This window comes from Orcinus orca, chromosome 1 (assembly GCF_937001465.1).
Source record: "Orcinus orca chromosome 1, mOrcOrc1.1, whole genome shotgun sequence".
Taxonomy (NCBI): domain Eukaryota; kingdom Metazoa; phylum Chordata; class Mammalia; order Artiodactyla; family Delphinidae; genus Orcinus; species Orcinus orca.
Window position 1 is genome coordinate 181334216 of NC_064559.1, and position 16413 is coordinate 181350628.

General features: G+C 44.4%; 1 protein-coding gene and 1 pseudogene across 1 annotated transcript; both read right to left on the reverse strand.

The window, feature by feature from the left end:
• Positions 1 to 1513: 1513 nt before the first annotated feature.
• On the reverse strand, positions 1514 to 6531 carry NDUFS5 (NADH:ubiquinone oxidoreductase subunit S5). The gene is made up of 3 exons (XM_004266418.4): positions 6380 to 6531; positions 4653 to 4870; positions 1514 to 1737 (listed from the first exon to the last, which is right to left on the reverse strand). The coding sequence occupies exons 2-3, from the start codon at positions 4866 to 4868 to the stop codon at positions 1639 to 1641; spliced, it is 315 nt and encodes a 104-aa protein (XP_004266466.1). The 5' UTR covers positions 4869 to 4870; positions 6380 to 6531; the 3' UTR covers positions 1514 to 1638.
• Positions 6532 to 7522: 991 nt separating this feature from the next.
• On the reverse strand, positions 7523 to 9035 carry LOC101288550 (rho-related GTP-binding protein RhoG-like; annotated as a pseudogene).
• Between the last annotated feature and the right edge of the window lie 7378 nt (positions 9036 to 16413).

Here is a 16413-nt window from a genome sequence, read left to right on the forward strand (position 1 = left end):
TTAGGTGGCTATCAAAAAAACCCAGAAAATAACAAATGCTGGTGAAGATGTGGAGAAATTAGAACTCTTCTGCAGTACTGATGGGAATGTAATTGAAAGCAGGGTCTCAAGGAGATATCTGTATACCCATATTCATAGCAGCATTATTCACAAAAGCTAAAACATGGAAGCAACCCAAGTGTCTACTGACAGATGAATGGATAAGCAAGATGTAGTATATACATACAATGGAATACTATTCAGCCTTGAAAAGGAACAAAATTCTGATATATGCTACATGTATGAAGCTTGAGGACATTATGTTAGGTGACATAAGCCAGTCACAAAAAGACAAATAGTGTATGATTCCACTCATAATGAGGTACTTAAGAGTAGTCAAAATCACAGAGATAGAAAGTAGAATAGTGGTTGCCAGGTGCTAGGGGGAAGGAGGAACAGGGAGTTATTGTTTAATGGATATAATTTCAGTTTTCCAAGATGAAGAGTTCTAGAGATGGATGGTAGTGATGGTTGCACAACAACGTGAATGTACTTAATACCACTGAACTGTACACTTAAAAATGGTTAAGACGATATATTTTATGTTATGTGTATTTTAACACAATAAAAAGTAGTTTAAGAAATGCTGCAGGATATCTGAGGTTTCCATTATATTCTCAACACTTACATTAATTTTCTAGGGTTCATACCTTCCCTTCTACATCTGGAAACATGTTTCTAAGGACTCCCCTGGTGGCTCAATGGTTAAGAATCTGCCTGCCAATGCAGGGGACATGGGTTCAAGCCCTGGTCTGGGAAGATCCAAAATGCTGTGGAACAACTAAGCCTGCGTGCCACAAATACTGAAGCCCGAGTGCTCTAGGGCCCGTGTGCCGCAACTACCGAGCCCATGTGCTGCAACTACTGAAGCCCACATGCCTAGAGCCTGTGCTCTGCAACAGAGAAGCCACTGCAATAAGAAGCCCGCACACTGCAACGAAGAGTAGCCCCCGCTCGCCGCAAGCAGAGAAAGCCCATGCACAGCAACAAAGACCCAACACAGCCAAAATAAATAAATAAATAAAATAAAAACAAAAACCAAAGAAAACATGTTCCTAACCATGTCAGTTAGAAGTACTAATATACCACTAATGTATAACACACATAACACACAACACTGATAGCAAATTGAAACAATAGTGTTGCCTCTTAAAAATGAGGTTATCTGAACTTGGCATTTTCTTAAAGCCTTAAATTTACACTTCACAGACCTTAGCGTAAACACACAACCACCCTCTGTACTGCCTCTCCCTCCCGGCCCAAGTTAGTGCTTTACAGAAAATAAACCAGAATCAAACACTGCAACTTCTTAAATGAGTTACCATATTTAAAGTACCTACATAGTAAGCATTCGTTAAGTGCTGCTTATTATTCCCTAGATGCTAATTTTTAAGAGAAACGCATTTTCTCAAACTTAAAAAATAGGTTGCAACCTCAGTACAGAGAAGTATGATCCAAGAGAATATAGAACCAATAGGAGAGAGCAATCCTTTATTTTTAGACACTTTCACAAAAGGGTTTTCAGTACGTAAAGTTTCCAGCAGAGAAGAGAGAACGTGAAAATCAGCCTCCAGCCACCGGCAGCTGCTCTGCTCAGGGTCAAGGATCCTCCTTGCCCAGGTGCTGAGGTGGAGGTGTGTACTTCCCTTCCTTTATTAGCTTATCCCGCTGCCTCTCGATGGCACTCAGACGTTTCATCTGTCAAAGGAAGAAAGTATTTAAACTTGGGGGAGATATGCACTGGAAAGTGAGAGCTGGAGAAGCTGAATACAAAATTGGTTTCATTTTCAAACTATGGAAGTCTTTCATCCTAGAGGGCCTCTGGGATAAACCCCTTCTTTAAAGAACCCATTTCCCAAGCTTTTAACAAATAAATTTCTGGTATATATAATAATATCTCCTTGAAAACTAATAACTAAAATGTTCCTATGATATAGAGGAATACATGTATTTACAAAAACAATACAGATCCAAAGGCTTTAAGAGGTATACTTGTGCATATTAAAATCTTTTAAAATATTAAAAGCTGAGATCATCTCACAGCTTATATATTCCTGACCTCTCTATGTGAAGGTGGCACTGCTGCTAGTAACTGTTCACTGGGTATGAATGAAGCAGAAATAGCCAAAGAGGTCTCTGGACCACACTAAAAGAAAGACGTGGTATGTGCTCAGCTACTAGTCACTCGGATAGGCAGAGCCTTGAGTTCTGCCTCTTCTCAGTAGGACATTCCCAATAGAGGAAAGCCATGCTATTCAAGATTGTATGAGAACCCTAATTCATGGATTCTGTGACATGGAAAACAGACTTACTAATCCTGACTGCACTATTCCGTGGCTCAAAACCCAACAGCTTTCATCTTACTGAGAGGAAAAGCTGACTCCTTCCCTGGAATGACTTAAAAAGCCCACGTCTCTGACTTTATCTCTTAATACCCTTCTCCTGGCTCTCTGCTCCAGCTCAGAGACCCTTCCACTTGCTGTTTCCTCTGCCCGGAACATTCTTCCCTCATGTGCATGTGGTTCACTATCTCAAAGTCTCTGCTCAAATGTCTTCTATCACTGAGCTCTTTTTGCAGCACTCTATTTAAAAGAGCATACATGCCTTCTCCTGCTTCCTATCCTTCTCCTGTTTATTTTCACCACCGCACTTACCAACACCGGACACACTATTTTCCCTTGTTTGGAAATTTTCTGTATCCCACCGCTCACTGTCACCCCCACCCCTGCCCCACTGCCCTGCATATAAGCTCCATTAGGGCAGAGACTTTTGCTTACTGCTGTATTTCCGGTACCTGGAATAGTTACTGACAGAATAGGTGATCCAGTAAATATTTTTTGAGTGAATGACCAGGTTTTCACAAAGGCATGAAGAGGTAGTATGTTCAATTAAACATCCCATGAACTTTAAAGAATTAGTTAGGATGTAACTTCAGTAGGAAAAAAAACTCTAGGTATCCTAAATACTAATATAAACAATAACCATTTTAAAAACTGTATTCTTAACATTTCTCCATTAAAAAGTCTCCCAACAGACTAGTCATGGCTGAGCTATCACACCATCATATGTCAAGTCTTTCTTCCACCTAGAACCAATCACCACTTGGTGTTCTGGATACAAGCACAGGGTCTGGAACCAGCACTGCCAGGTTCAAATGCCATTTCCTCTTACTGGGCTATATGACCTTAGGTAATAGCCTTAATATTTCCCTGCTTCAACTTTTTAATCATACAATGGGGAAAATAAACATAATGCATCTCACAGGAGATTATTGTGAGAAATATATGCATTATTACATTCTAAGAACTTAGAACAGCGCTTGATTCTAATTCCTTGATTCACTAGCTTCTTCACTTAGATGACCTCCAAAATGGTAACGTATCTATTCATAAACTCACAGGATGAGGAGTGACCTTAGAGTAACACTTTATATTTCCAGATAAGGAAACCAAGACTACAAGAGAAATGACTTGCTCAAAGTCACGAAACTAGTAGTGGCAAAACCAGCATCAAAATCAAGGTCTCCAAACTCCCAATCTAATGTTCTTCCCGCCTCATCACACTGTCTCTTCTTGGTGTTAATTTTCCATAATGAGTAAAGTCTTAATCTGAGCAAGGAATAAGTGGGGCCCGCAGAAGACAAGTTAAGACATATTGTGAACTAAATAGCTGGTAGGTGGCCAACCATGACCCATCCTTGTCCCTCAGTAATACTACAATATTACTCAATGATCAATATTCCTTTAGAGATCAATACAAAATTATTACCTGACACCCCTTCATTCCTTCCAAATTTGGCTTCACATAATCCAAATGCCAAGAGCAGATTATAAAAAACAAGAAATTTAAAGTTTTTGATACAGATAACTTTGAGAAACATTTAAGTGAAAATCTAAATTGTATCCCTGAACCCCAAGGAGTTAAGAGTAATAAAAACATTTATATTTGTTATATCTGGAGCACAGAAATAAGCAAAATGATGGCCCACAGCCAAAGATTTCTTCTCTAAGGGAGAACAGGGCCCTACATGTTATGCACATTCAACTCTTGAGGAAGCAGACACCATGCCATTAACCTTTTTTTGCCCCCTGCATTTTTGGTCAGGCTCACCTAAAGCAATCTCATTAACACCTCCATCCTCCCCAGAGTAGAAATCAATCCAGAGATTGTTTTATCAGTTTCAATGTAATAGATCTACAGGATTTTAATCTCTTCCCCAATGAGGATTGGATATATATATTGGGTTGAAATATATTCACCCAAAGATTTTCAAGGACAAACACCCAATGCTGGTTGGTATTCTTTACTTTATAGTCTACGCAAAAATGGAAATATACACATGAAATTTCTAACCTGGTGGCTGCAGCAGGATACAATGCTAAGGAAAATATGTGAGAACATTAGGAAGAACACTGAGGAATAAGAGGCCCTTGTCAGATCTGAAGGTTTTTAACTTCCTTGACATGGTACCTAAGTACGGAAGGAGTTTCACCACAAAAGTTTTGCCAATTCACATTGGGCAAACTAATGCCCAGTGACCAATTAAAAATACTTAAAAGTAGCCCCAAAGAAATGAGGAAGTAATTCAGTGCCTGTCTCCATCACTTCCTCACCGTTTTCTGTCGAAGTAGACACTCTACGAAATCATCATATTCTATCTTGCACTCTTTCTGCGCGCGAATACCACCAATACCATGTGCGCACTCTATCCATTCTTTTTCAAAAGCATGGCATCGACCTGGAATCTTGAGAGGCTGCTCAGCACTCTGGATTGTCATCCAGCGGTCTAAGTCAAGACCCAGCCTTTTCTGCACATCAAAGAAAGGCATGGCTGAAGTGGAAGAAAAAGAAAGAATGCCGTAAAATTGCAATCAAATGAGAAACTTCTGAGAAAAATGAAATAACTTAGATACATAGCTCTCAAGAAAGCTATTTTATACTATTCTCCCAACTACTTCTCCCCAAACTTTTTCATTAGACAGGTTCTTCCAGTTTATGGTAGATGAGCAATTTCTGTGCTTTCACAAAACTCAAGGAAGAGACAACTAGAACTAAAAAACAATGCATTAAAATCCTCTATACTGATAAGGTCATTTTTATCAAAAGTTAAAAAAAGTGTTTATATTTTGACTCAGTTATCCCAATTCTTTGAGATAGATCTGAAGAATAACTGAAATAAACAAAAAAGCACAAGCATGAAAACATTTCTTTACATTTTCCGATCCATATAATTTAGATGACACTTCTAAGAAGCCATCCTGAAATGGTTATGTCCCTCCTGTGTTAGCACAGCATCATCGACTTTTCATAGTACTTCCCACACCCCTGTAATGCACTATCTACATGAATGCCTCCCCCATTGAACAATGAGTGCCTTGAGGGCAGGGACCCGGTAGGAGCTCAGTAACTGTTGGGGGAAAAAAAAAAGAATTTCAAACAACTTTAAAGTGCAACAATAGAGAAACAGATAATCAAATCTGGTACCTATCTGGTAGAACATGAGGGGAAAAGAACACACATGAAACATACACTTGAATACTGAATGAAAAAAAGGGGGGATTACCATAATGCCCCCCCAAAAAAACTGTCTGCAAAAGAAGACTGGAAGGAAGCACAAAAAAGGGTCAATAGTTACCTATGAGTGGCAGATTTACAAATGAATGTAATCTAAAATTTTTCTACCCAGTCTTTCAGTCATTTACTTAGTAATAGCGTTCCAGACACTGGGATGGGGAGGAAAAGCAGTGCAACCTAAGCACTAAAATGAGGACACACACGTGGAATTGGGAACCCAATGGAAAAGCACAAGAGGTAGAGCTCGAAGTAGGAAGCACCAATTCTGCCCATGAGACTGGAAAATGCCTTTGAGATAGGTGGCGCTTGCCAAGTGAAGCTCCGTGAGCAGAGTATTCCAGTAGGGCACACACAGCACGAGTTACAGCCGGAGGTGCTGGGTATGTCTGGGGGACACTGAGCACCCAGACGTGGCTGGAGCGCAGAGTGCACGTCGGGAAGAAGAACGAAACGAGCTTAAGAGGTTGACGGGGCCCAAATCCCGCAGGGCCATGCAAGCCGGGACAAGGAGCGTGGACTTAAGGTTAAGAAACAGAAGGCCAAAGTATGAGTCCGCCACAAAGCTACGTTAACCTGGAAAGAGAGCCGAGAGAGGCGCGGCCTACAAGCTTCGATGACACTGGCTGTGTGGACCAAGGGGCCTGGAAAAGCAGAAAACACGGCCAGGGAGAACGGACACCCAGCAAGCCAAGAGGAAATCTGTTAAAGAGATCTCGGAAGGAAGCTCCTTAGGCTTAAGCGTCCCGCAAACAAACGCAGCCCCTACCGTCCAGCAGCTGTGTCCTTGACTCCTTGCTGACTCCGCTACTAGAAGATCCTCAGGCGACAACGAGGCCTGCCGCAAAGGAAGCCCGCAGCGCGACGCTTGCAGCGCGACGACGGGAGCCGACCTGCCTTCCGCAGTCGCGCCCTGGAACCATAGAAACCGAGCCTGTCGATCTGCGCCTGCGCGACCGGCTGAGTTGGCCTCCAGAGGCTGCGGATAAGCCGACTTTACCTAGACAACTGAGTAAGAGGTGGCCCGGGGGTTAGTGATTTCCTGCTGCCTCCTCGTGCTGTACCTTGGATTCTCACGACAGCAGTGATTGGTGAGGGACTTAACCAAGGGAGCCCCCCTCATCCCCCTCCAGTAGCGGTTAAGCTCATGGAGTGTGGACCCACCCAGGGTGGGTTCCAATTCTGGCTCCGCCACTTCTGTGTCAGCCTGGAAAAGTTTCTTAACCTCACTGTGCCTCGGTTTCATCTTAAGATAAAAATATCTTAAAAGACAATAATGGTACCTACAGAGTAGGATTGCTTTGGGGATTGAATGAGTTATATTAAAGCACTGAGGCGTTTCCTGGCACGTGGAAAGCGCTCTAAGGCAATTGCAGTTCTTTGATGTCGCAGTCTGTTTTTACTTTGCGGATTCGGGAAAGTCGTCAGAGACCATGCCCCTCCTCTGTTTCAGAAACTCCAAAGGCTCCCTTTGATTACAGCAGGGGCTCTGAAGTGATGGTGGAGGGGGAGGGGCTGGGGGGGAGGTAACATAGGCAGTGTGTGGTATGATACGTTGCGGGAGTGGGAAGAAAATACTAGAATATTTCTAATTTTTGTGTTTTTTAATTTCTTGTTTGTGTGTTAATGTTTATAAAGTGCATAATATTACATTAGTTGTACATATAAATAACTTGTAAATATTTATTTTGGGGAAGTTTGGGCCGAAAACCTTTTCCTTTTTTTTTCCGCTGAAGACAGGAGGTTTTATTGATGCTGATGGGAGTAGGTGGGGCCCCCTGGAGCCCGGAGGGGGTGGGGGTGGGGCCGAGTCAGTCAGTGGATGCAAAAGGCCTGAGCACTCGGGGGTGGGGGGGTAGGTTGGGGCACATTCATCTTAGGATTCTATGGCTCCTTCTCTGGGGAAGGGAGAGAGTATCTTGAGGGGGGAGCAATTTGAAGAGCAGCGAGGGAGAGGTTAGGGATGGCTGAGAGCCCCTAACCTGAGAGAAGTCACCACAGTAGGCAGCAACATCTGTGTGGAAAGCTGGATCAACTCGTCAGTAGAGGAAAGTGGGGAGGGGGCGCTGGGTTGGCTTCTTGGGGAGGGGTCTGACCTTGGCCTGGATGAGCTCTCGAGAATACCTAGTGTTCTCAATCAGAGTGGGGCAGGGCCCAGAGCCCCTTTCCCTGTGGGCCTCCTTAAGGAGAAAAGGCTTTCGGGGAGCCCCCTTGGCAAGGGGTGCCAGAATTATTCGTAAAGGCACAGCTGGGGGCAGACAAGGCACAAAGGCACAACTGGTGGAGGGCAGGGGCAGCCTCCAAGCTGAGTGTCAGGGTCACAAGAGGACACAGGACCACCCACGCTTGCTAGGCATGGGGTTGACCACGGCCTGGACAGCCTCAGCAAACACTTCCTTGACGCCGTCCTGCTGCAGGGCCAAGTATGCGAGGTAGCGCACAGCGTGGATCTGCTTGGCCAGCACCTGGCCCTGTTCCTTCGGGCGTCATAGGGTGTCAGGCTGGGCTCTCAGGTCCTTCTTGGTGCCCACCAGGAGGATGGGCACATCGGGGCAGTGGTGGCACACCTCTGGATGCCACTTGTGCCACACATTCTCATAGGAGGGCAGACTGGCAATGGAGAAACAGATGACAAACATATTGGTCTGTGGGTAGGAGTGTGCGCGGAGGCGGCCCTACTCCTCCCGGCCCGCTGTGTCCCACAGGTGCAGGTTCACTGTGCGCCAGCCCTGCAGGCGCTATAACTGTCGAACGCTGTGGGGAGGTACTCCTTGGGGAAGGCGGTGGTTGTGTAGCAGATGAGCTGGCACGTCTTGCCCACAGCCCCACCGCCTACCACCCTACACTTGATGCTCTCCATGGTGGGTGCAGCTGCTGCGGTGGAGGCTATGCCTCCTTCCCCTTCTGGGCCCCTCTGGATGCAGTGACCTGGTGCCCTCCCCGCCACAGGGGAGCTGGGGGCAGCAGCAGCTCGGGGCTGGAGACTTCTCTTCAAGTGATGTGCTCTCAAAACTGTTTAGAGAAGTTCCAACCTTGCCAGCCTCATTGTCCCAAATCCCCTGCCTAATGCTCCAACCAAGAGCTTGCTCTAACAGCGTCTTCCAGGAAAAGTCCTGCCATCCAGTCTCTTTGATTTTTTTTTTTTCTCCCTTCCCCTGGAATGACACCATTCCCCCCCATCCCGTCTCCATTTTTGCATGCCAAATTCCTGCTCTGCTTCAGGACTTTAGCATAGGTTTTCCTCCAAAATGGATTAACTGTCCCCAAGCCCCGGGTTCATCCACTCTGGAGAGAATTCCTAAGTTCCCACGATGTTCTGGTTTTGTTCCAGCATTCCAGTTCTCCCTTCCTTCCCCCTTCATCAGGTATAGCCCACCTGAGATCAGTTTCAGTTCAGCTAGAATTTCCTGGGCACCTAATGCATGCCCGGCACAATACTGGAGGATTATGGAATTGGTAACTCATGGCCCTTGCCCACAAAATACTAGAGGTAGCAAGGTAGTGATCACCACCACCCCTTCCACTTCTCCCACTTTCTTATGTTGGTGATATCATCTTCCCAGCCATTCAGGTAGGAAACTCTGAAGTTGTATTTTGCCTTTTCCTCATCTTTCATCCAATATTTAATTACTTGCCAAATTCTTTCAAATATTCCTTCAATAGGTTTCCAATTTCTTTCTTCCTTTCTGCCTCCCGGCTCCTCACTTCAGTCTGTTTGGCACTGACTAATCTTTCTAAAATACTAATTTCATTGAATCACTCCTTGGATACCAGGCAGGATAGATTAGCACAAAGATGGGCAACTTAAACACCTCCAAGGCCAAACAGAGCTAGCTCACTGTAAATAAATGAAAACAAAAGCATCATGATAAATAGTAGCTGGTACTTGGCCTCAGTTTAAGGGATGGAAGGAGTGTTGAGGAATGTGACAAACTGAAGAGCATATGTCCTGTCTAAAGGGGGCAGCAGCTACTCAGCTCCATTCTGTTGTTGTCAAGAATCAGGGCCCCAAATTGTCAAGTCTTCAAATTTTTCAAGAGAAGCCAGAAATCTTTTGTTATTGTTTAAGCGTGAAACATTCCACTTTAAAAATATGGGGCAATTAATCTTTTTTTTTAAAGCGTTGACCAAACAAAACCCAGTATGGAAATGGCCTTGAGCTGCCAGATTTCAACCCTTGGTTGGAGGGAAAATTGCAGGCTGGAAAAGCAATTTACTTTAAACTCTGATGATTTTTTACATCCAGCCTTGCTCTCTTCTTACCGTCTCTTCTTAATGTTGCTAATTGCTTTTCTAAAAACTGAAATCTGATCATTCAAAAAACACTTCCTGAGCTCTTATCACACGGCCATCCTTGTTGAGCTCTTGGGACGAAGACACAGCCAGAATGCTGTGGTAAGTGATAAAACAAAGATGAACAAAATAAGGGAGAACGCAAAGGAGGGGGGTCATTCATATTGCTTGGGCTGCGTGTGAGGTGTATTCAAGAAAAGGTCCAAATTCTTGGGTTTGGTATTCAAGACCATGATCTGATTTCTTCCCATTTCTAAATCGTCAGATCCCATTGTTCACCAACCCCTACTCAATACCCTCGTGTTCTCAGCCATCCAGAATTACTCTCATGCTTACAACTTTGTAGGAGCAGTTTCTTCTGCCTGTAATAATCCCACTTGCTACCTTCCCACTGTCTCCCAGGCGAATGCGTAATCCGTCCGCATCGATTATCGCACGGTTTTCTGTGAAAGCTTCCCGAATTCCTGAGCATTTACTAGGCCTTTGTTGAGGTCCCACCAGCCCTGTTATATATTGTTTCCTATTATAGATGTTGTTAACTGTTGATACGCCGACCCCCTCCACTGGACCATGCATTCAGACCCGGTGTCGGCGCGGCTGTGCAAAGATGTCGGTGACAGGTCGTCTCCTCTCCCGCAAAGATGAGAAAACTACAATTCCCAGAAAGCCCTACGTCAGAACGGAGCCTGCGCCGTTGCTATTCTGACAACGGGCGCCCGCTTGGATTCCTGCGCTTTGCGTTACGAGTGTTGTAACTCGGAAGTTAGGGTCGAGTTGCCAGCTCTTGTAACGCCCGTCATTTATCTTTTATTTTCCTTGTTCTAAGATCCTCACGTGGAAGTGTAGTTTTACAACAAAATCAAAGGGTTTTATGCGCAGAGAGGCAAGCCTGAGGTGTCGCCTTTTTCATTCTGTATTCGGGAACCCGAAGCTCGGAGACCCGGTGGAACAGGACTAGGCGTTCGCCGCGGGGTCCAGCGACCTGTTCTTCCGCGACAGAGCCTTGCTCCCATCTTCAAAGTATAAGAGGATGGCTCAATGTTAATTGAAGGCCCCTATTCCCACTCCTCTGAAAACTAGCCTCAGCTGCTGCGTGGACGGTCACAGGCCGTTTAACGTCCCCCTGGGTCTCCATTCGCTGGACTTCTGTCCTTGACCTATAGGATTTCCTCATGTTTACACACCTCAGTCATAACCCGAGAAAAGCTTTTAACGCTACCTTTCTACAGGTAGGCCACCTATAATTTAGCACATTGGGAACTTTAGGTCTGTATCTGATACCACTGTCACACAGATTTGAATAAACTGGGTAGCCCGAAGATCCTAGCACATTTGGGGAAGTCAGTGAGTTTGGAAACTTAACCCCCACCCTCACCCCCAAGCCAGAGCTATAGGATACTTTCAACAAAAGCAATAAGCAAAGTAATGTGAAAGAGAAAGTAATGGGTCCCAAGGCCTGGAATATAATGGAAATCAGAGTGACTGTTTAAGAAAGTAAAAAAGGGACTTCCCTGGCAGTCCAGTGGTTAAGACTCTGTGCTTCCAATGCAGGGGGCGTGGGTTCCACCCCTGGTTGGGGAACTAAGATCCCACATGCAGCGTGGTGTGGCCAAAAAAATAAAAAGTAAAATCATGCCATTTGGGGGTAGATAAAATATCAAGACGAAGATGCACAGAACTAAGAATCACTGAAGCAAACTGCAGTGGGGAGGAAAGCTGTGCCAGGCTTGTGGTAGGGGTAATCTGATGTTGGTAAACATTCCATCCCTAGACTTACACTCCCCTCATTCTGATATGTGGAGCTATCTCTTGACTTCAGTTAAGCTTCCCAAGTGATATGATTACATGAAGAAAACACACTAAGGCCAATGGGGAAGTCTACTGCACCTGACATATTTCTCATCATAAATTAACACACTGGAGTCTGGTTTTATAGACCAATATAGCTTTACTAGTCAGCTTTCCTGAGTACAGATCAAGGTAATTAAACTACCTGGAGGGAAGCTGCCAAGAGTGGCCTTACCCTGGAAACACCCTGATTTCTCTGTCCAGATGCACAGAATACTTACCAAAGCAAGTTTTATCGCATTCCTGCCCAGAGACTGGGAGCCTCTCTAGGGTAAGGACGGCGTCTCTCTTACCTTGGCTGCAGAGACAACCTGCAGAAGGCTTAAAGTAATTTGATCTGAGAGTTAAGGAAGTTTCAGGTAGTGCACTGACTACTGGAAAAGGGGAGGAGTAGCCACATAATTCATTTAGTCACTCATCATTTAAGAGCCAAGAATAGATAGATAATAGCTCAAGGTGCTACTAAGGGCTCAGTATATTGGAAGAGTCATGTAGACCCATAAGTGCATTACACGATTACCTTCCTCAGAAAGGTCTCTCTTACCACCCAATTTAGGCATCCAGTTACTCTCTCTCATTCCCATTTTATTTTCTTCAAACACTTTTAAATCTTGGATGAAACAATGTACTAGTTTGCCTTTCTTGCCTCACAACAGTGTTAAGCACCGTGAGAGGAGGGACCTTGTCTGTCCAGCTCAGTGATATATTCCTAGTGCCCAGAACAGTACTTGGCAAACAGTAGATGCTCAATAAACATTCATCAAATGACTAAGTAACACTGCCTTCAAGAAGGGAGCAGAAAGACAACTGCCACTTGAGTAGGCCATTTGTCAAGTGAGAAGGTGTTAATTCCAGGCAGAAGAACAGGAGCACCATGAAAAATGACAGTTGGAGAGGAAAATTTAATAATCCATGCAAGAGCTAACCAGAACCTTTAAGAATAGGTGGATTGGGCTTCCCTGGTGGTGCAGTGGTTAAGAATCCACCTGCCAATGCAAGGGACGTGGGTTCGAGCCCTGGTCCGGGAAGATGCCACATGCTGCAGAGCAACTCAGCCCATGTGCCACAATTACTGAGCCTGCGCTCTAGAGCCCGCGAACCACAACTGCTGAAGCCTGCGTGCCTAGAGCCCATGCTCTGCAACAAGAGAAGCCACCACAAGGAGAAGCCCGCGCACTGCAATGAAGAGTAGCCCCCCACTCGCCGCAACTAGAGAAAGCCTGCGTGCAGCAATGAAGACCCAACACAGCCAATAAATAAATAAATAAATTCTTAAAAAAAAAAAAAGAATAGGTGGATTTAAGAGAATCTGTGAAAAACAAAACACAAGACAAAACCCATCAACAGCAGCATCTATGGAATTGGGCCGGATTCGTTAAATCGGGGGCATAGACAAGCCAAGCCATAGAAAAAGGATCTTTGAAAATGTCCCAGTGGGAATGTGTACCACGCTCTTAGCCAGGCAAAGCCAGAGCCATGTTTAATCATCCTTCCCAATCAATGTCCAGGCCTTTGTTATCTCCGACTGGACAAAAACAGAGGCCCTTAACTGGTCAATCTGTCTCTAGTTTGGTATTTGCCCTTCTGTACTCACCTCAGTTTCCCCCAAACTCTTCAGATTCCTAAAGAGGAATGCTCAAACTCCTAGTTGTAAAAGCCCTTCATTATCTAGCCCCTACTACCCAGCTTCTAGCTCTTTTCCCAATCTACATGCATTTCCTACTCTGGCTGAAACAAGAATGTTGTCCCTGCACACCAGCACGATTTCCCACCACCCAGCCTTTGCTTATTTCAAGCCCCAATTACTACTTTTGCCTGAGCCCTATTCACCCTTTAAAACCTCACTCCAATGGAGAACAGGATGGAGGTTCCTTAAAAAACTAAAAATAGAACTACCACACGACCCAGCAATCCCACTACGGGGCATATACCCTGAGAAAACCATAATTCAAAAACAGTCAAGTACCACAATGTTCACTGCAGCTCTATTTACAATAGCCAGGACACGGAAGCAACCTAAGTGTCCATCGACAGATGAATGGATAAAGATGTGGCACATATATACAATGAATATTACTCAGCCATAAAAAGAAACGAAATTGAGCTATTTGTAGTGAGGTAGATGGACCTAGAGTCTGTCATACAGAAGTAAGTCAGAAAGTGAAAAACAAATACTGTATGCTAACATCTATATATGGAATCTAAAAAAAAAAAAAAAAAAGGTTATGAAGAACCTAGGGGCAGGACAGGAATAAAGATGCAGATGTAGAGAATGGACTTGTGGACACAGGGAGGGGGAAGGGTAAGCTGGGATGAAGTGAGAGAGTGGCATGGACATATACACACTACCAAATGTAAAATAAATAGCTAGTGGGAAGCAGCCGCATAGCACAGGGAGATCAGCTCGGTGCTTTGTGACCACCTAGAGGGGTGGTAGAGGGGCAGGATAGGGAGGGTATGAGGGAGATGCAAGAGGGAGGAGATACAGGAATATATGTATACATATAGCTGACTCACTTTGTTATACAGCAGAAATTAACACATTGTAAAGCAATTATACTCCAATAAAGATGTTTAAAAAAAACAAAAAACCTCACTCCAAGTCTACCACCCTGAATGAAGCCTTCCCGGATCACTGTTGCTTACTTAGAACCATCTACCATCTTTTCTTTTCCTTGGTCCACAACCTGTACCATTTACCCAACACTTAGCAGCTTTTACCTCGCTTGCTTACCTTCTTTGCTAGATGGAGCTCCTTCTCAGCAGTCAAGATCCATCTGACTAAGTATTTATTTATGTTAATTCCAAGTCAGATACTGGGGATACAGGACTTCCCTGGTGGCAGAGTGGTTAAGAATCCATCTGTCAATGCAGGGCACACAGGTTCGAGCCCTGGTCTGGGAAGATCCCACATACTGCGGAGGAACTAAGCCCGTGCGCCACAACTACTGAGCCTGACGCTCTAGAGCCACAAGTGCTGAGCCCGCATGCCATAACTACTGAAGCCCACACGCCTAGAACCCATGCTCCACAAGAAAAGCCACTGTAATGAGAAGCCCGCCCACTGCAACGAAGAGTAGCCCCTGCTCGACGCAACTAGAGAAAGCCTGTGCACAGCAACGAAGACCCAACGCAGCCAAAAAAACCAAATAAAAATTTAAAAAAAAAAGATACTGGGGATATAAGACAGACTAGGACTACTTAACAGAACTCGTCAGGCTTTTAAAACTCAACTCATAGGGTATTCCCTGGCGGTTCAGTGGTTACGACTCGGTGCTCTCACTGCCATGGGCCCGGGTTTGATCCCCGGTCAGGGAACTAACATCCCACAAGCTGCTCAATGTGGCAGAAAAATAAACAATAAATAAATTTTAGGGCTTCCTTGGTGGCGCAGTGGTTGAGAGTCCGCCTGCCGATGCAGGGGACACGGGTTTGTGCCCCGGTCCGGGAAGATCCCACATGCCGCGGAGCGGCTGGGTCTGTGAGCCATGGCTGCTGAGCCTGCGTGTCCGCAACGGGAGAGGCCCGTGTACCGCAAAAAAAAAAAAAAAAAAAAAAATTTAAAACACATATATCTGTCCTCCATAAATACATAACTCAGAAGACACCAGTAATGCTTGCTGAATGACTGAAAAACATTCAAAGCCAAATAAACATGTCTTTCCCTACTTTTCTCCCATTAACATGAAGGCACACTGGGTACCATGCCTCAGGAAATGTGGATCAGCCTACTGCTAAGACCAACTAGACAACAGCTGCAATATAAAAATCATTTTCTTAAAAGCATAAAAAGGCTAACTAGGTAATGAGGAATTACTGAGACAAAATCTAGATAAGAACCCAGAGAGCCTAGAACTCAAAGCATCTTTCTCTTAAGGCATTTGCCAATCTGGAAATAGCCCCTGGGTGCCTGAACTACGCTTTTAGGAGCCTCATGGACTGACAGGGACAACTGCAGCTATAGGAGACTACACATACTTTGAAGGCCTTTTCAAGGGAAGAACCACCAGGGCAGCACAGAAGTCACTGTTCCTTAACAGTATTTAACAATCTTTAAACCCATGCTATCTCCTGATAAAATTCTCACACTCACCTTTGTAACTAAAATTTCAAAGTTAAGTATACCAAAGATACAACAACTGGTCATTCTAAAGAGTATGCTCCCTGCCCTCATCCTAGAGAATCATTACTCTAAAAAGTTCATTAGCTCTTTCTGTAAGATGTTCACTTTGGCAACCAGTTTACATTTGTAAGCAGAATTTTTCATCATACCTCAACCTGAGGTGTGACTCCCCCATCCATGATGCACCAAATTTGCCTTGTGAGAGTCCTCAAGTGTCTATCAGTGCTACAGTGCAGGGGCCCACACACTTTTCTATAAAGGGCCAGAGAGTATTTTCAACTCTGTGGTCCATACTGTCTCTTGCTCTGGAGTTGCAGTATGAAAGCAGCCACAGATGCAAACAAATAGGCGTGGCAGTGTTCCAATATAACTTTATTTACAAAAAATAGGCCATAGTTTGCTGATCCCTGCTGAGTAACAAAATACAGATTCACTGAAAGGCATTACTGAATTCATTTGTCATTTATCTTTTATTTTTTTGTCAAACACTTAAAAAGTACAAATTCTAATAAGAGAATGTGAGATTTGATGTTAACAAG